Source organism: Felis catus, chromosome C1 (assembly GCF_018350175.1).
Source record: "Felis catus isolate Fca126 chromosome C1, F.catus_Fca126_mat1.0, whole genome shotgun sequence".
Lineage (NCBI taxonomy): Eukaryota > Metazoa > Chordata > Mammalia > Carnivora > Felidae > Felis > Felis catus.
The window spans coordinates 157149514-157175646 of NC_058375.1; the positions used below are offsets into that span (position 1 = coordinate 157149514).

General features: G+C 40.4%; 1 protein-coding gene across 6 annotated transcripts in view; it reads right to left on the minus strand.

Annotated features, from left to right (window-relative positions):
• The window catches only part of STK39 (serine/threonine kinase 39), a 324725-nt gene that overhangs the window by 277787 nt on the left and 20805 nt on the right, over positions 1–26133 (minus strand). For 4 of the 6 annotated variants that reach the window (XM_045033901.1, XM_045033902.1, XM_045033903.1 and 1 more), the window contains exon 2: positions 10924–11010. The exons of the other annotated variants lie outside the window; for them this stretch is intronic. In XM_045033901.1, the coding sequence (XP_044889836.1) occupies positions 10924–11010 (87 nt within the window). The remainder of the gene's footprint in view (positions 1–10923; positions 11011–26133) is intronic. 6 annotated transcript variants of the gene reach the window in all.

Genomic DNA, 26133 nt, shown 5'->3' on the forward strand with positions numbered 1-26133 from the left:
AAGGTTCGTGAGTTCAAGTTCTGTGTCGGGCTCTGTGCTGGCAGCTCAGAGCCTGGAGCCTGCTTAGGATTCTATGTCTCCCTCTCTCTCCCTCTGCCCCTCCCCTGCTCACGTTCTGTCTCTGTCTTTCTCTCTCAAAAATAAACATTAGGGGCGGCTGGGTGGCCCAGTCAGTTAAGCATCCGACTTCGGCTCGGGTCATGATCTCACGGTCCGTGAGTTCAAGCCCCGCATCGGGCTCTGTGCTGACCACTCAGAGCCTGGAGCCTGTTTCAGATTCTGTGTCTCCCTCTCTCTCTGACCCTCCCCCATTCATGCTCTGTCTCTGTCTCAAAAATAAATAAACGTTAAAAAAATTTTTAAAAAAATAAACATTAAAAAAAATTCTTTTAATAAAAAAGGGAAGCAAAGTCAAATGAATTTTAAGAAGTTAGACTTTTAAAAGAAAGATGGAAATTCTTGGGAGATAACCAGAAAAATATTTATTTTGGAAAAAAAAAATGTCTCAATCATGAAGCTCAATGTCTACTTAGATATGTAACTTTTCTATTATAACACACTAACATGATTGAAAACAATCTCCATTCCTACCCATGTTACAAGGGCATGACCATTCTAAAGCCATCAGAGCAGATAAAAGAGGTATCTAAATGTGCTTATATTTTTTAAAGGATTATATCACCACTACTCAGAACATACTAGAAACTGATACTCTTCACAAATACCACCCACAATTGTCAAACTTAAAAGCTCAAACTCACAGAATTGTAATGCAAATATAAAACATTCCCTTCAAAGGTCATTTACCACCATTTTTTCCCACCCTTTCTTGAAAGGGGCCCACACATGCAGGCTAAGAGAATGGCTATGAAAGAAAATCTATGTTGTGGTTACTTAAAAGTTTCTAGCTTAGAGGTACTGCAAACTTCATTACCGGGTCCCAGATCATACAAGCTACACAGAAACATCAAGACACACACATGCCCTTTGATTTAGCTACTAGTTAAGCAAACTGTCATACTTTGAATAATGTATCTAAAATCCACTCAGAAAAATCTTTAATCTCCTTTTTATTTTCGGTGAGAACAGCAGGGAAGGTTTTCTTTTTATCATCAAGGGCAATCTATACAAAATGATACACAATTTGATTATTATTCCACTTGCCTGTCTCTGAAATAAAGCAAAAATACGCTCATCAAAATTTCAATCATGGGGCACCTGGGTGGCTCAGTCAGTTGAATGGCCAACTCTTGGTTTAGGCTCAGGTCATGATCTTGCGGTTCGTGGGTTTGAGTCCCACATTGGGCTCTGTGCTGACAGTGGAGAGCCTGCTTGGGATTCTCTCTCTCTCTCTCTCTCTCTCTCTCTCCTTCTCTCTCTGCCCCCCTCCTGCTTGAGCTCTCTCTCTCTCTCTCTCTCTCTCTCTCTCTCTCTCTCAAAATAAGTTAAAACACAGTTTAAAAAGGAAAGGTAACAGAACACCTGAGTGGCTCAGTAGGTTAAGCTTCTGACTCTTGATTTCAGCTCAGGTCATGATCTCATGGTGTGTGAGGTTTTTGAGTTTGAGCTCCGCATCGGGCTCTGAACTCATAGTGCAGACCCTGCCTGGGATTCATTCATTCTCCTTCCCTCCCTCCCTCCCTCCCTCCCCCTCTCTCTCTCTCTCTCTCAAAATAAATAAATAAACTAAAGAAAGAAAGAAAGAAAGAAAGAAAGAAAGAAAGAAAGAAAGAAAGAAAGGAAAGGTAACTAATTAGTGGCTCATCCTCCCCATGGGCATTTAATCACACTGAACAAACTGAAACTTCAAATCCTCTTGACCTAACTGACAAATCTTATACCTTCAATATGCTAGGGCAAACAATTACCATTAGTTATCAACCAAGACAATAAAAATCCACCCAAGAGTTCCTGGGTGGCCCAGTTAGTTAAGCGTCCAACTTTGGCCCAGGTCATGATCTCGCAGTTCACAAGTTCGAGCCCCACTTCAGGCTCTCTGCTGACAGCTCAGAGCCTGGAGCCTGCTTCAGATTTGGTGTCTCCATCTCCCTCTGCCCCTCCCCCACTCATGCTCTGTCTGGTCTGTCTCTCTCTCAAAAATCAATTTAAAAAAATTATATTTTTTTAAAAAAAACCCACCCAGAAGGCAAAGCATGACTGTTCTCTCTCCCACCCCACCTATTTCATTTCAAGAGTATTACTGAATATGGCAGGATTGCTCAAGTTTTCTGCTCAACAGAAGTATACATTACAATTAGACTGACCATCCTTCATTTCAACCATATGAGTCAAGAGGAAGTAGTATTAATTATTTATTGGTTAGCACACATCCACCAAGTATTTACCACACCTGTGCACCTGTTCATAATGGTCATTTCTATTCTAGAGTTTCCACAGAGTTCACCAACCCTGGGAACAACAGAGAAGCAGGAAGTTCTGCCTTCTTAACCATGCTTTGTGCCTTTAAACACCCAAACCAGTGAGTTGCAGGTAGTATTTGCTGGTAGGAAACATTCCTGTCCTAAAGTTATGACCTTGTATCTTCATATGCCTTCCAATTTATTTTAACTTTACATAAGATTCTACTTCATAAAGCATCATCAACAGTCTGTCTTCTGTCTTCAAGTAGCTCATCAGAGTAAACCTACACCAGGAAACCTTTCACCGTAGCTGTGTGCAAACACCTCTTTCAGCACAGCACATTCATGTAAATATTCCCAATCCTGGTCCTGAAAATAAAATTCAGACACAGACTCACTGATTCCACTATAAACCAAACTGTACACTGTTGCCAGGGCCCTGAGATGGGAGGGTTCCTTGCAGATAACAGACCCGCTCTGTCACACTTATTCAGAAACTGACTTATTGATCATTATTCATTTCAGCTCTGTAGAAAGAATGAGGCATCTCAGTTGAAACTAACAAGCAAGAGAAAGACCTTTAAAAAGTACCTCTTCAGTCATCCAGAACCTTTGCTGCTCTCACTTCAGAAGAGGTGAAAAGAAGGAAGCTCATGGCCTGAAAGACCACACACCTTCATTTTACAGAGAGAAGGGACTTATAAGGCAAAGATTATCTTAATACCTTGTGCTCAGTAAACAGAGAAAACTAATACCTTCATTCAGTTAAGTGTTTATATAAGGAAGTTAGTGAAACTTACTGTTCTTAAGAATGTTTCCTCCCTACCTCACCTGCAGGAAACAGCACCCACCTTCCTCCTAAGCTTGATTTCCAGTCAATAAACCCTTCAGAAAGAAGTCTTCTCCAGCCCACCACTCCAGAACCACTTCTCCACGCTGAACCTGGCTAACACGCCTAACCCTGCACCTTGGGAAAACCACTTAACCTCCCTAAGCCTCCTGAGATGTGGGCGACCTGGACTAAATGTCTAAGGAGGGCTTGCAGGTATTACTAGGAAACCTGTTTAGAGCATGCTCCAAAAAGCACCAACTTGCAAAAGAACCCAGTCCATGTGCTATGACTAAATCTTGACCCACACATTTCAAAATTCCAAAAGTGTTCACAGCATAAAACAGTAAACTTTAGCTAAAAGTCTGTTTTCAGACCATATTTTTAAATGGTAAATTATAATGACAAGTTACACATGAAAACATTCTCCTTACAACCTATTAAATCATCGGGGTGCCTGGCTGGCTCAGTCAGAAGAGCATGCAACTCTTAACCTTGGGGTTAAGAGCCCCACGTTGGGTATAGAGACCACTATATATATATTATATAGAACAACAAATAAATCTTAAAACAAACAAATAAATCTTAAAAAAAAAAAAAAAAAACATATCAAGTCATGACCAGTAAGGCTCATATTCCTCCTGATCCCCTTGTACATGTTCCTAGTGTTGCTGATTTGGTGTATATCCTTCTGGTCCTTTCTCTAGGCATTTATACACACATTTTTGAAGCCACAGAAAGCATGTAGCATAGGAGTGTAGACTCTAACATAACCCCATTCAGGGGAAGAATCTGCCTCTGTCAATACTTAGTCATAAGTACATATATGTTCCCTGCTCTATACCCTGTTTCTGGACATATATTCCATAGGTCTATTACAGGATCTCCCCTGCAGTGCTATGTATGGGGACCCAGAGATGGAGCAGGAGATAAGGAAACATAGGGGAACAAATGTCTACGTAAATACAGCAACCTGAACAGATTAATCATAAGAACATAGTTCCAAATTAAAAAAAAGAAATAGTATGAGCTTGAGCACAAAACCACTTATGTAAGTTTAAAGCAGACATAAATGTCCTCATCTGCTAGAATATCCACACAACTCACAGGATTCCTGTGAAATGGAATACAACACTTAACATAGTCCCTGTCACATTTTAAGCACTTAATAAATATTCGCTATTGTTAATTAGATAAAAAGAAGTTCAGAGCATACTGTAAATTTTCTATGCCAAAATTTCATTTACAGTGTCATTCTTTCTCCTAAAGGGCTTTCTTTTCCCTTCCTTAAAAAAAAAAAAAAAGATAAAAGAGATTGGAAAGCTATGTTCAAAATGCTTGCAGTGGTTACCTCTGAAGGGAATTATATGTGGGTTTTTTTTGCTTATTCTCCTTGCTGGGCTATATTTCTACAACAAATATATATTACTTTGGAATGTTCTTTGGTCTTTCATCTTCCTTTCAATATGACTAATGACCAGAAAAAAAAAAATAGAAAGAACCTAAGAAATCCACCACTGGGGAAATAATTCAATTATAGTGCATACAAATAGCAGAATATTCCATAGCCCCTTTTTGTCAATGTGGGAAAATAGCATACTGTTGTCTGGGGGGAAAGCAAGCTGAGACTGCACAGAGATCCAAGAGGCCATGGATAACAGTGGTCAGCATGGATTCTGGTAGATTCTGGAGCCAGTCCACCTACTTCACATCCTGCCTGCCACTCAGACGCTGTTCAACCTAAGGCACATTAGCCTCCCTGAGTCTCAATGCCCATCTGCAAAATGAAGGTTGACGATAGGGTCTTCCCTCATTCAGTTGCAGTAAATGAATGCAAAAGATGTAAAAAACAAAAACACCACGCAGAAGGTCCACTAAAAGATGTGTGCGTTTTACCGATGTAAATTAACCCTCAATGAAGTTGACTGAAAAATACACGCACACACGCAAAAGGTCACGTACGGTACTCTTCCATTTATATGAAATATCCAGAATAGGTAAATCCTTAGAAATTGAAAGCAGAGTGGTGGTTGCCAGGGGCTGAAGAGAAGCGAGAGCGGAGCGCGACCGCTGAGTAGGCCTGGGGTTTCGTTCTGGAGGGATTGTGAAGTTTCGGAACCAGACAGAGGTGATAGTTACATAACATTGTCAATGTACTGACTGCAACTGAATTGTTCACTTTAGAAAGGACTGATTTTATACTATGTGAATTTCACTGTAGGAAAAAAATGCATGCAAAACAACATGTTTTATCAGAACATACCCAAGTGAAAAGATAACATAAACATTCAAGAAGGCTGAAAGGGGAAAAGGAATGAGGAAGGCGGAAAGCACAAATGAAAGCCAAGGCAAATGTGACACAGCATAATTCTGCTAAGAGCTCTGCCTGGCCTGCTGACGGCAGTGTGCCTTGAACAAAAGGGGGCTTGCCTAAACCCTCCACACCTGGGGCCAACACGTTGTCTTGGTTTGCTGCCTTTCTTCATTGCCCAAAGAAATGGTATTCACCTCTCTTCTTCATTTCTTAGTCTCTGCTATGTATCTTGGCGCTCTCTTCACGTGAGCACACACCATCCCTTCTGACTGTTCTGAAGCTCAAGGCATGTACCATGATTCACACTGTTTATTCAGTTTTCATGACTGGTTTGTATTTTATACTTGATCATACATAATATGCCAATTAGTGAGAATTTCATAATGAAGAATCAACACAGTATGCTCCTACCTATACCAAAATAAAACCCTATTCTGTAATAAGTTAATTTTAATTTTTTTAATTTTTTAAACGTTTTTATTTATTTTTGAGAGAGAAGAGAGACAAAATGAGAGAGGGGGAAGGGCAGAGAGAGAGGAAGACACAGAATCCCAAGCAGGCTCCAGGCTCTGAGCAGTCAGCACAGAGCCGGACATGGGGCTCAAACTCATGACCCACGAGATCATGACCTGAGCCGAAGTCAGACGATTAACCGACTAAACCACAAAGCGCCCAGTAAGTTAATTTTTAGAGCTATTGTACATGCATCCTTCATAGCCAAACCCCTCCCGCAAACTACTACTGTGACCACCAAACAGCCAGAAGACAGCAATGCCCCTCCGTCCATTTCCATGCCCTCCAAGCTGAGGGGGATTTATGGTGATTTCACAGGAAAAAGAAGTAAGTTAGCTGGATGGTTCATCACATGATTCTTTGCTCCAAGATGACCCTTCCCAAAGCCTGGTGACCGCCTGGCCTGGCTGTTTGGTATTAAGTTTAAAGACCTGGAGTTAGTTCAGAGGATACACACAGTGTTGTTGAAAATCCATGAAGTTCACCTTGGAGCTTCTGGCTCCTTCAACAACCATGCCAAAAACTCTGCACTTTCTGGATGTTTACCAAACCCCAAACATCAACATGTCACCTGCTCAATTACACTGTATCTAACAGACTTCTCTGGGATTTTGTTTTCATGAAAATAAACTAAAGGTCTGCCCTTTTTAATACTTAGTCACGAACGTCAGTTGCCTCAAGGTGACACAGGAGACAAGCGTGACATTTGTGAAGAACGCCAGCTGGAAAGAATCATATACGGAACACACACACACATGCACACACGGAAACATCTCCTTCTGGGCTAAGGAAACATAAGCATTTTAGAAAAATAAAAAAAGCCTTTTATCAGAGCTGGGGTAAAGGTCATGTCCGTGGTACTAGAGCGGAGGACAGAGCCACCTCTCAGATGCACTGTGCCCTGCTCTCATAGGACCTGCTAAAGAGGAGGGTCTGTTCCAGTGCCAAGTGTGATCTGGCATCTCTAAGGACTGGACAGTTATGCAATACAATTATTTTTTTGCACAGCATCCCTCCCACAGGGCATTCCAATAAGCCTGACAAAGGGAGTCATTCATGGACTTGATAAAAGCAAAGTAAGGAGAAACTTTGTAACATGAAGGAAAGACAGGAAATAAACAGTTGAGATGTGGAAAGGGCTCCCAGCACCTCCCTCCTAGGCTTTCATCTGCCCACCCAATCCACAGGACAGAGGCAGAAAAGAGGAAGGTAACCAAAGAAAGATGGAACAGGGAAGAATGAATGAAATCAGAGGCGACAGAGGACAGGCCTCTGTGTCCAGAGAAGGTACATCCTCGCTGTTGGCAAACAGTAAAATGATCTTCTGTCAACCGAGCTGGGATTGGTTTGGATTTTTGTTTTTGTTTTGTTTTTTGAGGCCAGCTATTGATTGTACTTGTTAAATAATAAACACAAGTCACAAAATATCTTCTTAATTTTATGACTTACCAGCCTAATTTATTTTGACAGAAACAGAAGTGTGCCTACACACCAAAGCAAAAGTTGTGTTTGGCTGTTTAAAGATCTCCTTGGAATCCTGCAAGAAATTCCTGGGTTGGGGGCAGTCCAGAAGAAAGGCCTAAATGTCCTTCTTCAGGGAGATGAGTCATCTAATGAAGTGGTGAGACATCATTCTTAGCTTGAGCAAACCTTACAGAAATATAAGTCCTTAGGCAGAGAAATTTTGTTGTAAGCCTCCTTCAAAAGAAGACATTGTCTTCTTTCAACCTTCTAAAGACAAAGCTGATTTGACCATGGTACCTCTTATTCATGGATGATCTCATGAACAGGAGAGGACTTTGATCAACCAAGGTGCTCTCATCATGTCTGCACCAGGCACTCCCCAGCAAGGTGAATACCTGCATAGTTCCAGGATGCTTTTCCCAACAAGGTCTGGGGACAAAGCTCTTTAAATAAAAAGTCAGCCTGGGTGCTTGCAGGGAGGTGGCTGGGCTAAGGTCAGCTCCAGCCCTAGGTTCTTAGCTGCAGATACGCTTGTCAGGTAAAGGAGACTTCTCTTAGGCCTGCTAGGACTATACTGCCACAAGGAACTTCCTTATGAATCTGAAGAAACTCCCAAAACCCAAACAGGTGATAATGTGCTTCACTGAAGCTCTAACAGTATCTTCAAAAGCATCCTACTCTCCCAAGGTATCCAAGAACATCCACAAAGGGTGCCTGGAATTCTTTGCCATACAGGGAACCCATTCCATTACAGATCTACCTTGTTCAATTTCCTATTGATTTTCATTATCATGGAAGAAGAGTCATAGATAGGTATAGATTTAGATCAAAGGTAGATAGATATCTCAAAGCCGGTCCTGAAAACCAATGTGTTCTTAAAAGGGAAAAAAGGCGTAACTACAATTTCAAGGTCAAGTCCATGATTTAGTGTCATGATTTAGTAGACAGACGTAGCTTACTAGCAGCAAACCATTTAAATTCCACCTTGAAAATACCAGGATATATAGGGATCATACAAACATCTTCTAATACTGTGTCATCTTTAAGGAGGCAATAAATGAGGTTACTGGTATGGCTCTTGCTGATGGGAATCCTGACAGAGAGAAGACTGAAACAGCACCAGACCACAGAACTTGGAAAAGGGTGCCACCGACTAGCCCTTGCTCTGCCCTACAAAGCCTTTCTCTTCAGGACACGAACACTGCTACTGTTGCTCACTGAAGCCCCACAGGACAGTGTAGGTTTCTGTTTCATCATACAGAGGGTCCAAAAGCCTGCCCTGGATGTCCAAAGTAGGGAAGTCACCTGGAGACAACTACAAAAGCTGAGAAAATTCCCAGAAGAAATGTCAGGAAAAGTTCACTTTCACAGTGTCCGCGTGTATCATCTTTTCCAAGAAACTGACTAGACAACGTGTGACCATCAAAAATAGTGATCGTGGACTACAGACACACCACATGTACCAAGGTAAGGACAGAAGTGGAAATCCTCTACGCCCCCAGTTTACAGCCAATGCTCAACCCAGGTGGGCTCACCAGAGCAAGGGCCAGGTCACCTACAGAACATGACTCATGACAGAAATTCCTGATCATTAGACTGGAAGGGCCGAGAGGCAAACTCAATAAAGTGTCATGTTTCCCCAAAGGTAATTCCAGCCACCGAGAGCAAAGGCAAGAACACGGAAGAGACTTCTCAAAAAACTAAAATAAAATAAATAAAAGTGGGAAAAAAAAATAAAAGCAGATTCCAAAAGGTCTAAAAGAGAGGCGGGAGAGCCTAAATTGGATAAAGAGAAAATAGTAGCACAGTCAAAAGGCTGATGGTCACACAGCCAGTTAATAAATAGGGACCAGCTCCCACCAAGTGGCAAGAGCCCTGTTAAACGTTACTCAGGATATAAACCTGGGGCGGACATGTTTCCTACCAGAGCAAATAAGCTTCTGCCCAAATAGCTGCACTATCCACCAACAGTTGATTTCTTCTAAGAACTACATGAATCAAGGATTTGGGATAGGCATTTGGGTTGAACCTTAAAAGATACTCAGAATATATATTAGGAAAAAAAAAAAGAGATGCTTAGCATGCTGGAAAGTGACCAGAGGGTCTACAAAGGCAAAAAGGTGATACTAGCCATTTATTTTCAGGAAATCGCACTAACGAGGAATAATGAAAGATTACTTGAAAAAGCACACTGGGACCAGATCATGGCAGAGCTTAAATAACATTCAAAAAAAAAGTGGGGGGGGGGGGGGGGAGTGCAACCCACAGAGACCAGCAGGGCCAGGAGGAGCAGAGACACCTGGGCAAGCGGTGTCACTTGCTGTGATCACCGACGGCCCCTGCATCAAAATGAAACCAAACACAGAAGTACAAGACGTGGGATGACTGGTGCTCTTCTGTTCCTTGCCATCCACGACTATTTGTTTAGGAGAGAACACGTAATCAGTCTAACAGATAAGCAATGATCCCAGGGCCCCAGGAAGGCAGGCAACACACCAACCCCTGTGGAGCACTCCTACCTTGGCCAGGCAAAATCTCGATTTTCTTACCAGTCCTATGTGGTACCTAAAGCACTTTAGTAAGCCAATCATGTATCATTATGTCAAGTAAGTTTCAAAAAAAATTGTTTTTCAGATACTTTGGGTGTTTTCAGACACTTTCTATATACACTTAACCCAATTTTCTGGTTAGCTGCCATGCAGAGTACAGGTAAGTCACAATAGGGGGAAGGGGGTGGGGAAGGGAGGGGGGGACTTCCTCTCACCCCATGCTGAGATCTTCTAGCCCAGTCCTCTCCTGCCCTTCTTCCTCACCGACAGGAAGTTTTTCCCTTGGGCTTCTTTTACTCTCCTGCTACTAGCCCACAGAGGGTTGTTTGTAGGTCTCTTCTGTCCTCCACTGTCCAAATCCAATGTCAGACAGATGCTCTCCACAAAGAGAGCTTCTAGCCCAACCCTAATTTTCTCTCCAAGTGGTCTGCAGCAAGCAAGCACTCCTCTCTCAATACACACACACACACACACACACACACACACACACACACACACACACCCCTTTGGTTTCTCCATTGCTTTCCTAGCAATCTGCATTGTCTTAAGATCCACGCTTAGGAGCAAAAGAAGTCATTTCTTGGAATCAACCTTTAAGGGGCACCCGGGTGGCTCAGTTGATTCAGCATGACTCTTGATTTCGGCTCAGGTCATGATCCTGGACTGGGGTCATGGGGTAAAGCCCTGCATTGGGCTCCATGCTCAGCATGGAGCCTGCTTAAGAGTCTCTTGCTCCTCTGCCCCTCTCCCCCACTCACACACACACACACACACACACACACACACACACTCTCTCTCTCTCTCTCTCTACCCCCCTCTCTCTCTCTCTAAAATAAAAAATAAAAAAAAGTTTAAACAGAATCAACCTTTAAAAAGATAAGACTGTGTTCATACCTTCACACAGACCATCCAGGCTCTTGCTTACCTTGATGCGAGGATAGAGGACAGGCTGAGTTTCTTTAAACTTTTTCTTGCTTTCATCTAGATATAGAGACAGGTAGAGAGATGGCTAATCTTGATTCACAAGCCTCCATTAAACTTTATCATGTAAGCATCTTTCACTTATCTTAGTGTGGTATGCACTTGAAAACATAATGGCACGTTACGGAGCATTCACACAGAAAAGAGAGGAAGAGTCGTCATTTCCTTGTGTACTTGAATAATCATGGTAATCAAGATTGTTCTTTGTTAACAATCTTCAATGTGAGAAAAAGTAATGGAATGAAATATTGAGGCTCAACTACCAACAGCAATAAATACCAAACAAAGCCTCTAAAGAGCTATGCAGGGACTATGCTATTGACTTACCTGGGAGGGAGGGTTCTCCTGGAACAAAGACTCTAAGCTGTGGGCAGTCATGGTTAAGAGTATGGACTTGAAAGAGAGGGAAACTGAATCGGACTTGCAATTGTTTTAAACCTCTGGGCTTTGGTTTCCTCACTGGCTTGATAGGAGTATTAAATGAGATGTGTGTGTAAAATCCTTGGTAGAGTAGCTATTATATTAATACAGCACTGATGAAGTGTAAGAGATGACTAACGTGGGCACAGAGCTTTTCTCGAAAAGAGATGACACAAACAGGCAATGCCAGAAGAGATGTCAAAATCTCTTTCAACTGGATCAAGAAAAATAGATCATAAAATGAAGGCCAATATTTCTAGGGCAAGTTCTGGTTCTAAATAGTTCTCCGCTAAATATCTTAGTTTCTTTTGGATGTTAAAAAAAAATACCAAAAACAAAAACAAAACGAACGTCTTAAATTGCCAAAGATAATACAACTGTACATGTGTGCAATTGAGGAGATTGTAAGATTCTACATCCTGAGTCACTGACAATCAAACAGCACCTCCAAGTAAATCTAGGCTCTGTGGAAGGGGTTATATTTTAAAGTGGGCCTTCACAGGAAAACCATAATTGGAAAACATTTTTTCAGCAAAAGGTAAAAAGTGTTTGACTTTGAGTGCTGAGCTGACAGAGCCAGAAGTAACAGTTCCTTTTGTTTCCCACGTCCATTACTTTTGTATTAAAATTATTGTTTGTTAACTTGGTTAAATCATAGTGAGCTGCTGTTGATTTCAACACAGGGAGGCAAGTGAACACGTGAACAGGATGATGAGAAGTAGAAAATCCCACCAGAACCAGGATACCTTCGTTCAAAGGCACAACTCGATTAAATTCACATCCTGGGGTCATTTGCTGATTTCTCAGAACAATGGTAAATTTAGTTACTGGGGAAACAAAAAAACCCATTGTTTCGTTTCATTATAACTCTTCCTTGTTGAAAATTTAAACTGATTATCTCAGAATCCACAGTTTACATACAAGATGAAAGCATGATGCTAATACATGCACGTCTTTAAAAAGCCAAATATGTATACATATACACGTGCTGACGTATGTATTCAACTAATGCTAGCATTTAACCCATGTTTGTAGAGACAGCACTAAACTTCAAAAATTGTTTTTATCATGCGAATTATCCCGTTTTTATCAAAACATTAATTCTGGGCCGCCTGGGCGACTTAGCCGGTTAAGCATCTGCCTTCAGCTCAGGTCATGATCTCGTGGTTCATGAGACTTCAGGCCCCACATCAGGCTCTCTGCTGTCAGTGCAGAGCCCGCTTCAGATCCTCTGTTCCCCTCTCTGCCCCTGCCCTGCTCGCTCACTCTCTGTCTCAAAAATAAACATTAGTCCTATTAATCTCTCACTACATTCTGTCTTGAAACAAACTTTACAACACACAGTGGGTGGTGGGAACTTAACAAACTGGGTTTGAAATCCCTTCCTTTAAGATTCTGACAATAACTATATATGACATGCTGCTAACAAAAGACAGAAGGACTTTGGGGATGGGGCGATCGGCTCTAAATTTTGGTTACACACCTCCACCAGGCAATTACCTCACTGGGGTGCAATCAGTTCTGTTTTCCCCTGTAAACTTTTCTAAGTCTCTCAAGGTCAGACCCCAAAAGCAGCTTCCTCTAAATCACCAAGATGCAGCAACGTGTGACACACACTGGAACTCAACAAACACAAAAAACAGATTGTCAACCCATCCTGTGATCAAGTAAAAGCAGGGAGGTATAAAACCTGACCTGTGGCCAGCCCACAGCTGCTCAGGTCTTTCTGAAGAATAGACTCATCCCTCCCCCCACCCACTTTTTCATATTCTGAGATGCATGGTCCTACCTTCTCCAAAACGTGAGGAAGAACTTTCTTAACAGACACAAAGGTTCGTACTGACAGGAGATTCCAGGATATTACAGGATTGTTCAGAGAGGGGTGCATTTGTGTGTTTTCTTTTTTTTTTTTTTTTCCTTTTAAATGTTGAACAGTCTGCTGTTTAGACTGAATTTTTTTAGTCTGATTTCAATGTTGGGAAGTAATGAGCAAAGCCCTATGGTTTTCTCTCTTTTACGATGAGACGTAGGAGTCCGCTGCCAGAATTCTGTGTTCTTTATAGATGTCAACACTTTAGCATTAATGTTCATAACATTTTCAAACCTCCCCACATCCCCATCACGGACTTAGGTATACGGCAGGCCATGGGGATTGCTGCCTTATGCAACAGATTTATTGACTAAATTTTTATGTACTTTGTATGGTAAGAAAGAGATGAGTGGATGAATAGAGGGCATTTTTAAAAGATTCCTGGTCCTCTCACAGAATCTCCAGAGCCCTTTGTACCAATACAGTAGTATTAATTTATTTGGAGGACACATATTCTGTCTGTGCGTTTCCTATTTATGAATGCTTAAATTAGTGCTTGAGTTACCATAAAACTACTCTTTTAACAATACAACCTATTAAAATATTAGTTATATTATGTAAAAAATTATCTAGTAATTATCTAGTTTTTACCTAGTAATAAAACTAGATAATTATCTAGTTTTTATCTAGTAATAAAAAATACTAGGAGAGAGAAAGAAAGTTTACCTGAATGACCACATACATAACAGGTGTTCAAATTTATTGAATGACAGTGAATTCTCCAAGTCAGTGAATCCTCAATTACCCACAGCAATGGAAACATACGCTGGTGTGAAAAGTACAAATAATTTAAAAAGACTTCACATGCTGAGGACTTTCTACGTAAAACAGAGATACCTGAACCTTCCTCATGGTGTTACCGTGAGGACTAAATGAGCTACAAAAATAGCTCCTCAGTGCTAACTGCTATAATTACGATCATCATCTTCATTATTGATTATGCATTATATTATCCAGCAAGGCCAACATGATGGTCCTGACTTTGATTATGAACCACCATGAAGCACAATGAGGCCAAGGAACTGGCTCCCGGTCACAAAGCTGGAAAATGATGCCAACAGAATCTGAGCCCATGTTGGCCTGATGTACAAGTTTCAGCCCAACTACCATGTGATGCTGCTTTAAACATAGGGGCCTTTCAGGGTGCCTGGGTGACTCAGTCGGTTAAGCGTCTGACTTCGGCTCAGGTCATGATCTCACAGCTCGTGAGTTCGGGCCCCATGTCTGTCTGAGCTGTGCTGACAGCTCAGAGCCCGGAGCCTGCTTCGGATTCTGTGCCTCCCTCTCTCTCTGCCCCTCACCGACTCTGGCTCACGTGCTCTTTCTCTCAAAAATAAACATTAAAAAAAAAAAAAAATAGGGACCTTTCCTCTAGAAACTAACTCTACTGATAGCTTGAGAAATCCTAAAGGCAGGTCAAATAGCAAAAGCAGGGAGGCGATTTGCAACCAGAGGTCACTGGGTTCACATCCAGCTATGTGACCTTCAACAGATTATGTGACGGCCCACGTCTCTACTTCCTGATGTGTACAATTGGGATAATCATACCAATCCTGGCAAGAATGAGGTAAGGATGGCACATAAAAGATGTCAAGTACTCAGGCCAGGCAACACACAGCAGGTCCTCCAGGAAGTCTCAGAAGCATCCTGTCAGCTTACACTGCCCTTACACGGCCTCAAGTCTTCCAGGTAGAGAGAATAGGAGAATTTTAATTGCCAACGTTTTTCTTCAAAGATCACTAGATCTCAAGAGATACAATAAAAGTCTCCCCAAGAGTCAAATAACTTCATTACCTGTAATTTTTCTTTGGTCATATGCCATTTCATACACATGTATCTTTTGCCTCTATGTACATAAAGAAAAAAAAACGATGTAACAGTCACATATTCTATATATAATCATATTTACATACACTTTGACACTTCCAAAGGGAGAAAGAACATAATGAAAATTAAGCCAAAGTTGAAAAGAACGGGAAATTCTTGAAAAAACAAAACAAATCCACTTTCCTATCATGCTACAAAATAACAGAAAAGGCCGCCACCCATACACCAGGAAAAAAAAAAAAAAAAAAAAAAAAGGATAAAGGGACATAGAGCCAAAAGAAAAAATGGCTAATTTTTTTTTTTAATTTAAATCTGGTAATCAGATAAACAGTCAAATCTATAATACAGCAACATGTAAGAAAATTCACTTTATTATTTCACAAAATGAAAACCAGGGCGTCTGGGTGGGTCAGTGGGTTGAGTGTCCAACTCTTGCTTTCAGTTCAGGTCATGATCTCACAGTTTGTGGGATCGAGACCCGCATCAGGAATTCTGTCTCCCTCTCTCCCTGCCACTCCCCTGCTCGAGCTCTCTTTCTCTCTCAGAATAAATTAATAAACTTAGAAAAAAAGAAAACCAAAGAAAGCACATTTATAAATGTACTCTAAGCCAGGCACTAGGTGATTTTCAACTCGCCACCAAAGCAATCAAATAGAGATTAACATGCCTATCAGCTAAAACCAAGCTGTCAAAATGAAAGCTTTAAATTACGCATGTCCTTACCAAAAAGTATTTAAAAGATTTTTCTCGGAAAAAATAAAAAGCATTGCACAGACTTTAATAATGTTTAATTTTGCTTATGTGCTAAGAGGCATTTTTAAAGCAGATTAAAACGCCGAATTCAAGACCACCAGAAGAAACTTTCCAAATTGAAATAAGACCATTTGGTTGCTATGCTATTCATCTATCTTTTACCCAACAAAAATTCCTACAAAATGATAATCAAAACCTTTTGGTAAACAGGAGCTTCAATGCTGCCTTTCAAATCAGATTACATTTCAAGTGATCTGAAACCAAACTGAGACAGCATTTTACGAGCATGGTTCTCATTTTTAAGAGGAATAGGGAAACTGCCCTTTGAGATGCTGAGAGACATGGGTACCAAGGTCAAGGGCTCAGGAATTCAAGAGTCACCAAAACATTCAACCCACTAGCCACTACTTTGAAGGAGAAGCTGACTGGGGTTGAGGAAGGAGAAGAACAGGAAAGAAAAGGGGGTGGGGGATACTTGATTGTGACCCTTAGGAAGAAAACAAAGCAGCTTAGAGAAATATAAACAACTCTTCATCTCTGAAACACTGGGGTGCCAAATACCTAATAAAATTAGGGAGGACCAGATACTCTTCCTTTCAGAACTGTACCATCATAAAGAGGATGAAATATTTCATAGGACATTTAAGTCCATCAGAAACGGCAAGACCATACCTCATGATCCAGGCATTGGTATTTCAGAATTGAAAACCATTTACTACTGAGACAGGGCACAAGTTTTCCCAATTTACTCTACGGGGAAAAAGGAAAGTTGTGTCCCAGGGAAGTATACACTGACTTAAAAGAATAAACTGCTTCTTAAGTTCATCACAAGTATATATATTTATGTAACAAAGTGTATATGAGTGTGTGTGTATTAACAAAAAAAGTACGTTAATCAGGATTACATTCTGGATAGGTCACTAACCTAAGAGCAAAGTTATATAAACACCGACTCATGGCGCCTGCCACCCCCAAGTTCCCTTCCTAGGTAGGAGCTTCCCATGTTTCGCCCTTGTCCAAAGAGGCCACCTGAGCTGGCAGCTGTCCTATGCAGGGAGTCTGGTAAAAACTGGATTCTCAATCTTTGGCATCAAAATTGGTAAATAAAGAGAAAATCTAGCAATTAGCAGCCATAGCTATGGCCAAAAGGGAAAGGGTTGAAAAGAGAAGCTTTAAGGGCCAGGACAGGTATGAATGAGCCAAAATTCTGACCCAGCAGAAACCACGGGACAGAGGAGAGAGAAGCGAGCAGACAGGGCAAAAGCAGACTCACCCCGACTGGCTAAATCACACCAACATTAGAGGATTCTGAAGTGAGGACCCAAAAATTCCCGCTGCTCAGGTCTTGTCCACTTACACGGCTCATGAGAACACTGCAATTCCCCCCAGAGCCGGGTGCTCAGCTTTTCCTGATAGCTACAAAACCCTGGGGTTATGGAGGACATTCCTGTCCCCATATTCCCACATCTGTCTTCATTGAGAATGTCCCTATTACTCAGGGGTATAACTTAAGTGAGTCCTGGGTCCTTGTAACCAAAAGAGTAAATCAACTTTGTTACATTCTGCAATCCAAACTTTTCACCAATTCAGAAAAACCTTTCCATAAATTTGTTCACAGTAATAAACTTCTTGACATTTCATTTTTTTAAGTGCATGAGGTAATGCAACTTTTATTTCCCAAACTTAGATGACAATTTTTCTCTTTTCCGATCTGTGACCACCCCACCCCATCCACCATTTTCTCCTCCTGATCTTAGATTTTTCAGGTCTGGGTCAACAGGGGAGAAGGCAAGATGCCTTCTCAGTCTAACTCCTTTCTACCTTTAAAGCCAGAAAGGGGAGCAATTAATGTAACAACTGGAAGAAATTTCCACAGTACCTATCAAAAATACAAAAGTAATACCATTTGTCCCTGCAAACCCACTACTGGAAATCCACCGCACAGGATTATGGAAACCTGGAGACAACCAAGAAGTTCATCAGTAAAAGATTGGTTAGATAAAGTAATCCACAGAACAGAAATGGACCTGGAATTGAAATAAGAATATTTAAATATTTAACCATAAATAATAAAATATCTTTAGATGAGGTAGAAAGCTATGAGAAATGATCTAGGAATGACAGCTGTGGATATTTGTAATGTGTATATTTTACTACACATACATACAGAAGATACCCAGAAGTAAAATACACATGTAATACATATTACTACTCTATGGAAGTAAAAATTATTAAGTGTAGGGTAATATGCACAGTTACCACATTACGTGAATAATAATTAAATGTTGGAAAAAAATCTATGGGCATATGTATACAAAGAAAAACATCCAGAAAGATACACACCAAACTGACCATGGCGGGGGGGGAGGTAACTCTGAGAAATGAAAACTGAGGGTTGTTATTTTCACCTACTAAAGTATTTTTTATATCTTTGTAATTTAAAAACTTTAATAAAATAAAGGCTGGTCAGGTCAATAGCTATTTCATCCTTTCACTGAAAATGCTATAAAATCCTTGAAGCTTTTTACTTGCCAAAAAGACCAAAAAAATTCAACATTCAGATAATCAAATTAAATTCCTGAAGATTCATTTCTCCCTTATACCCATGAAATCAAAGAGCTGGCACTACAAAAAGATAACATATATTTAGCAAATCTAAAAAATTCTCATACTGACAGCTCTAGGTCTGATATGAAAGGTCAAGGTGAAATCTAAAAGTCATTACTGTGTTCAACACACCCTCAATGAGAAAGTTACTTATTCTTAAGTTCCCTCCATTCCAGAGCTTTCTGTAAAATGTTTTCACTTGCAATCAGAAAAGTACCAAATAAGGTAGATCCATAGCACCCAAAGGGCAAAGGGCAAATAACTGACACTTCTAAGAAATACTAAATTGCAATGTAGACATTTAGATTGTAACCGTATTCTGAAAACACATAAGTGTAAGAAAAATACATACATATAGTCTGTCCAGTAATCATAAAGTATGCTTGACTTTCAGTGTCAAATTTTCGAGAAACAAATCACTTTTGCCAAGCAAGTATTAATCTGCCACTGGTTTATTTTCTTTCTCAAAACAAATGAAATGTGAAAGCACTGAGAATGCGAAGACATATCAATCTCCAAAAAAATCAATTTATACTCCTTTTAAGTCCTATCCCATGTCAACTTACACCAAAAGTCAAACACTATCTAGCTGGTGGACAATAAAGGCTCGTCAGGCCAATAGCTGGTGGACAGTAAGGTAACTGGTGGATTTTCTCCCCTTTTCACTCATCTGCATTATCCAAATTTTCTACATATTATTTGTATAATATTTGGAAAGTTTAAGATAAATAAGCTTGGAGGTTTTTATAACTCAGAGGTTTAGGTAATATCCTTCTCTCAATCTTTCTTCCCTTTGTGAGAAAGGGGTGTGGGCCAACCACAGGAAGGACATCCCACGCATCTAATCCACGTACACATCTATCTCCCCCTTTAGAATAAACAGAAGTCTGTAAATTTATAACGACAATACTCAGCCCTCTTCCCACAACTAAAAGCATATGATATTTCATAAGTGCTTTTACCAGGAAGACTGCAATTTGATAAATGGTATTACTTGCACATCTCCCATCCATCATTTCTGCCATTCATATATGATAAAGAAAACGGGCAAATTCTGCCAATAACTATTACTGGATTTCTAATCTTTTTATCCTAATAGGATGACAGTTCTTTTTTGAAAACTGATTATAAAACTGGCAGTAAAATATTGCTGGATTGACTTCAAAGTGAAGAAACTTCCATAATTATGTAAGCAACCATCTACACTTAAACTGAGTGATGCAGAGACAACATGTTATTTTGGGGGCTATGATAGATCTGGTTCACTGACTTCTAGATGGCAGGAGAAGTATATACGTGCGTGCAGACAATCTATATTTTTAATGTGGTGTTAAGTTCTAAGAAGGTCAGTCTGGAATAAAACAACTCAAGGCTAAAAAGGATCAGATGCATTACACACACACACACACACACACACACACCCCTTCGCCCTTCAAATGTCATATTAGACTCAACACCTTTAGACTATTTAGCAAATTATATATTTCTAAAGCCACTTTTCTAACAAAATAGTTCACACAGCACATTAGTTTATGAAACCCATAATCAATCACACTATAACAACTGGGATGAAGGTAGTTGAGCAATTAGCTCCCCCACCACAAGTTAAAAAGGAAAGTTCAATGAATATCAAACATTGTCTATTCATCACTCTTGAGCTAAATAAAGCTGCTGTGGTAGAGACTTTGCAAAGACGGCAATAAGAATCCCTCCCATGTCTATATACATGTCCTTTTGCCATGTGATTTTACCACTATGCCCAACAAGCAGGGAAATGGACTTCCCTTCTCCTTGAATCTGAGTGGCCCTGTGATGTGAATGAGGCTGAGTGACACGGGGTGAGTACCAAGCCGAGGCCTCAAGAGCCCTTGAGACTCCGTCCCTGCAAACTTGGAACGCTGCCGCAGCCAACAGATAAACTACAGGGGAGCCTCCTTGAGAATGAGACAGCAGTGGACAAAGGGCCAGCCGACAGCCAGCACCAACCACCACACAAGAGCGAGACCATCTTCAAAGACGTAGCCCCGGCCCAGGTAGCCATAAGCTCGGCAAGACCAGCAGAACTGCCCAGCCCAGCTGAGCCCAAATTGCCAACCCACAGAATCGTAAGCAAATAAAATAGCCATGGTTTTAAGCCACTAAGTTTTGGGGTGGTTTGTCACACAACTATACATAGCCGATACAGAGACCATCAGAATCCACACCAAACCTTCCAGTTTGTCAGAGGCACCCCTGAAGGCAAAGCTTTAAATGAGGCGCCCACCTCAACAAGACGTTGCCACCAAATTTTTCTGGGAAGAACTATATTGTCCCTCCTTGCCTTGACACCTTGCTGGACTCCTGCGAATTTTAAACTTGGATATGCCTCTGAGTTCTTTGTCTGTCTCTTACCCCTGCTCAGATCTGAGGTCTGTTGCTGCCTTGTGCTAGTCTCCGGCTTTACAGATATGATCTTGGAATCCTACTCCCCACTCTACCATGCCTCCTCAGTCCACCATCAGCTTTTGCTTTTGCTATCCCTACCTCTAGACACACAGCTCCTTGTAGTCTCGATCCCATCACTTCTATGAACTGGTGATGCCGAATCTATTAAAAACAGTGACTTTAAACAACCCACAGCACTGTTCAGGCTAGAATCATTCTGCAAGATTAAATTATTATTCCAATAAAGCCACAACTGTTTAAAACAGTTTCTGGAAATATCTTAAGAGCAATTTAATGTCACATTAGGAATCAGTCTCATTTCTTCACAGGAGGGCTGATGGAAATGGGTAACTTTTAAAATTTAAAATGAAACGTAGCTGTAAAGTATAAGTGGATACCTCCCACCATGTCTCCTTAAAAGAAGTAATACTTCTTGTGTAAATAAATTGATGTGATCAATTTTAAAGTCAGTCATATCCCATAAAGATTACCTTTCATATTTTTGGCATTCTCTTTCTTCCAAGTAGCTCCAAGAGACAAGGGAGGATTTAATTTTTAAACAACTGTAAACAGCTGAAAACTACTCACTCTTCATATGGTAGACTAAATGTGAAATAACAAGCAAAACAAATGCTTGGGACTTTTACCTACTCTAGTAACTACACACCAGACACCTGCCTTTAAGATTATTTAAGCAAATAGGGGCAGCTGGGTGGCTCAGTCGGTTAAGCGCTGACTTCGGCTCAGGTCCTGATCTCACGCTTCATGGGTTTGAGCCCCACGTCGGGCTCTGTACTGACAGGTTGGAGCCTTGAGCCTGCTTCAGATTCTGAGTCTCCTTCTCACTCTGCCCCTTGCTACTTCTATGGAAACAATCAGGAAGATAGCTATAAATTGAACTCAGAGGCTCATTATCTCTTAGGTCTAGAGATGGTCACTTTTTAAACAAGTGAGGAGTATTTATTTTAGTAAAGATAAACAATCTAGCCCCTGATCTTGACTTATGCCAAAAATATTCCTCTTCTTAAGTGAGTCCTAGTGATCACAATCTGAAACTACACAGAGACACTTCTCCTAGCCCTATTTCAGCCTCCCAAGTGCCCAGGAAAGGTGCCATATTAAAACTGTTTCCACAACAACCCTTGTTGAAGGTCAGGCACTAGAGTTAGGGCTCCAGAAATTTGAAAGGGCACATACAAGGAAAAATTTTAAAGAATTACATAGTAAAATACTCTGTTATGGACTCAGTTACCCAAGGGACATCAAACATGATAAAGGACAGACTGTTCCTGAATTGCCCAAAATTAAACCTAGTTAATCTCCCTACACAGATTTTTTCACCCCTCAGTCACTAATTCTCTCTCCTTCCTTTCAAAGCAGGTATCCTACCCAAACAGTGGTTACTGAGTGTGAATTTCTGTTAAGGTGCTGACTTAAACACTGGATGTTTTCTATGTAATATAGAACTTAGGTTAAACCATCTTTTAGTGACTGAAATACCAAATTGTTTTAAACTCAAGAGAAAAGAAGGGTCCATGATTCAAACTCACTATTTAAGTGACTAAAATTGACAGACGTATTATTTTTCTGAGTTAAGTTCACAACTCCTCTGTAATTTTATTTAAAAAAAAAAAACCCTAGTCAGTTCTTTCTTCATAAATAAAATAAACTGAAGTGATACTGTCTAGCACATCCAACTCCAGACTCTGAAGTGATTTCTTAAGGAAAAGTAACATTTTGATACTTCTGAAAATACTGAATTTCATTTGGGAGGACTCTCTATGTTTACAAGAACATCCCTGAATGAGTTAAGTGGGTAAGATAAAAACTCACACTTCAAAACCATCTTCCCTACGTCAACAGGGGTATCTATTTCACCACACACACAAAAAAAGAATAACTGTTCTTCTGAAAATATGAATCAATTAGCTTTCAAATAGAGCACAGAGTGAAAACAAAAGATTTTTTTTTAATAGGGTGTAGCATTGCTTGTCTTTGTGTACCTCTGAGTCAGTGGCAATGCCTTAGTATGTTATCGGGAGGTGGCCTCACACTTTTTACAAGCCATCACAATATTTAGTCATTTTCTGAACATTTCAGAGAAATTATCATCCAGTGCGGCCCAATAAAACATTTTGCGGTGGGTGATGGAAACAGTCTATATCTGAGCCATCCAATATCCTTATACAATAGTGTGGATTACAGACTTAGACAAAATCCGGTTCTGCAGCTGCACTGCCCACAATTAGCTACTGGGCACTTCAAATGTGGTTACTAAGTGAGGAACTGTATTTTTTAAAAGATTTTTTAGAGTAGTTTTAGGTTTACAGCAAAAGTGAGAGGAATGTAGAGATTTCCCATATATTTCCCCTCTGCCCCCCCACATGCATAGCCTCCCCCATTACCAGTATCCCCAACAAAGTGGTACATTTGTCACAACTGATGAACCTACACTGGCACATCGTTTTCTCCCCGAGTCCACAGTTTACACTACAGTTCACTCTGGATTCTATACATTGTATGGGTTTCGGAAAAAGGATAACATGTATCCATCATTATGCTATCACATGGAGCGGTCTCCCTGCCCTAAACATCTGTGCTCTGCCTGTTCATACCTCATCCCCCCCCCCAAAATTATTTAATTTCCATGCGTTTAAATTGAAATAGCCACACGTGGCTACTGGCTGTCATACCCGACAGCCAAGGACACGCCAAGAAATGAAGGAAAGCTGTTGCTGCTGTGACCACGACAAAGCACAGCCCGGCAGAGGGGACCTGACTGTAGTGCAGAAACTTTTCTCCAGCTAATGATCAGCCCTGAAGTTCATCTACTTCATATGTTTTCTTCACCCATCACCCTGCTCCTCCTTAAACTTCTACTTTCCAACACACCCATCCATGCCCCAACTCCACCTCAACGATAAGGTTACAATACAGTCTGTTTTTTCTTACTGTTTATTTATTTTTGAGAGAGAGTGTGCACGCACACAGAGGGTCCAAAGTGGGCTCTGTGCTGACAGCAGAGAGCCCAATGTGGGGCTCAAACTCACAAACCATGAGATATGACCTGAGCCGAAGTCGAATGTCTAATTGACTGAGACACTTAGGTGCCCCAACAACTCTATTTTAACAGAGCAGGCAAAAGATGATGATTGAAATGAAATGACTTTGGAGCACCTGAGTAGCTCAGTCAGTTGAGCGACCGACTCTTCATTTTGGCTCAGGTCATGAACCCAGGGCTGTGGGATTGAGCCCCGCATCAGGATCCACACTGAGCATGGAACCTGCTTAAGATTCTCTCTCTTCCCCTGCCCGCTCTCTAAAATAACAAAATAAAAAATAAAAAATAAAAAAAATGAAGCAACTTCATGTTTATACACCACCATGTCTTATTACACATTAAATAAAATACCCTGATAAAGAAATACATATAAAGATCAGTTTAACACCTCTAAAGAAGTAAGATTTTTACTGTGGTAGTTAGTGGTAAATACGTTATATATAGATATGTACTCTATTAAAATAGTAGTTACAAAGCTGAGTTGATAATATGTCTAACCTTCCTTCTCACTAATGATGAATCAACGTGATATAAGTAGAAAAAAAATACTGAACTAGGCAAGAATCACAAGCCTGAGATTCTAAGGCCTTTTGGGCCAACAGTTTAAAAAAAAAAGTTGAAGAACTTAGGCCACCAGAGTCTTTGGCTATAAAACAAAGGAGCAGGAATGGATTTTCTCTTCAGTCTATTCCAAAATTAGATTTCCTGATTCTGTATTCTTAAGCCATTCCTCACTTAGGAGGTGACTTACAAAAAAACCAGCAGTGACCTATCATTCCTTCCCCTGAGCACTCTCTCCCCCTGCTTTCTTGAGTCACTCCGTAATTAAGCAAAGGGAATGGTGACGTTGTCAATTAGGAAGGAGGAGAAGGGAGGGGAAGGGAGGGGAAGAAAGACCAGATAATTCAAATTAAAATGTAAGTAATACAAAATAGGCCAACAGGCACCAATCCAGAAAATACCATCTTTTTCCAATCCCCAAACTAAACAGGCAAACAGTAAAGCAATTGGGATGCCCCTTGTTACAAACCCCGGTAAAAATTGATCCTACCAGTCCAAAACAAGAGCACAGATTCCTCTAAGACCTCAGAATTGTCACAGATCACTGGCTTCCAAAATACTTCCCAAATGAAGACTCCTGGCTGGCTCAGGCAGAAAAGCATGTGACTCTTGACTTCAGGGTCATGAGTTCAAGCCCCACGTTGGGGGCAGAGTTTACTTAAAAAATAAATAAATAAAACTAAACTTAAAAAAAAAAAACACTCCCCAAATGAAGATCTACCATTCACATGGCAGAAAGTCACCAATATTTACTTACCATACTATTTCTTCCAGTAAATAGCCCTAGCAGTGACTAATGGTGGGAAACCTAAACCCTAAAATTGTCGCCAAAATGTACTTATATCTAAGGCAAGAATGGAATGAGCAGCCCCACTCCTAGGCCTCTAAGAGTTATACTAAATATCACTTCCTGGAAGAAGTTTGAAAATAAAATATTCTATCTTAAAATGATGTTTTCCCACATACAATTGGTTTTAAAAGTCAATTTATCTAATTCTTCGATATCCAAGAAGTTTCTCAAAACTAAACTATAGCTTATTCTCAAATAACTGGCAAGTGAAAAGAAATGTGAAATACTTCAGCATTTACTCACATCAGATTCCAAAGTGTTTCTCCAAATCAATTCTAGAACTAAAGCCTAGCCAATCCATTCTCTAAAGAGCAGCTATTTCTCCTCAGTGTCCTTGTTAAGCCAAGTCTAACATGCCTTTCTAATTAACACAATGATTTCTTTCCTCATATCGAAACACTGACCAATGAATGGCAGATTTGCAAAAAGAAACGCTCAAAAGACTGGAATCACCATCTTGAAATTGCTTTGGTGTAATTTTAAAAACACTGTCCCGGAGAAAAATGTAAAGCTTTGTAGGATTACATGAAGAATTCTAGTTAAACAGGGAAAAAAAGAAGCTTTCCCAATAAAGACACCAGAGAGGAATTATAGCACCTACTAGGTTGATTCTGACGTAAAAAGAAAAATGGTCTATCGTCTTAGCCATATCCTGTCCCATCCGCACAAATCCTATTACCCTGGGTCCCTTATTATTTATAAAAATACAACCCCTGCCATCGTAACAACCTTTGAAAACCACCTGCCCTG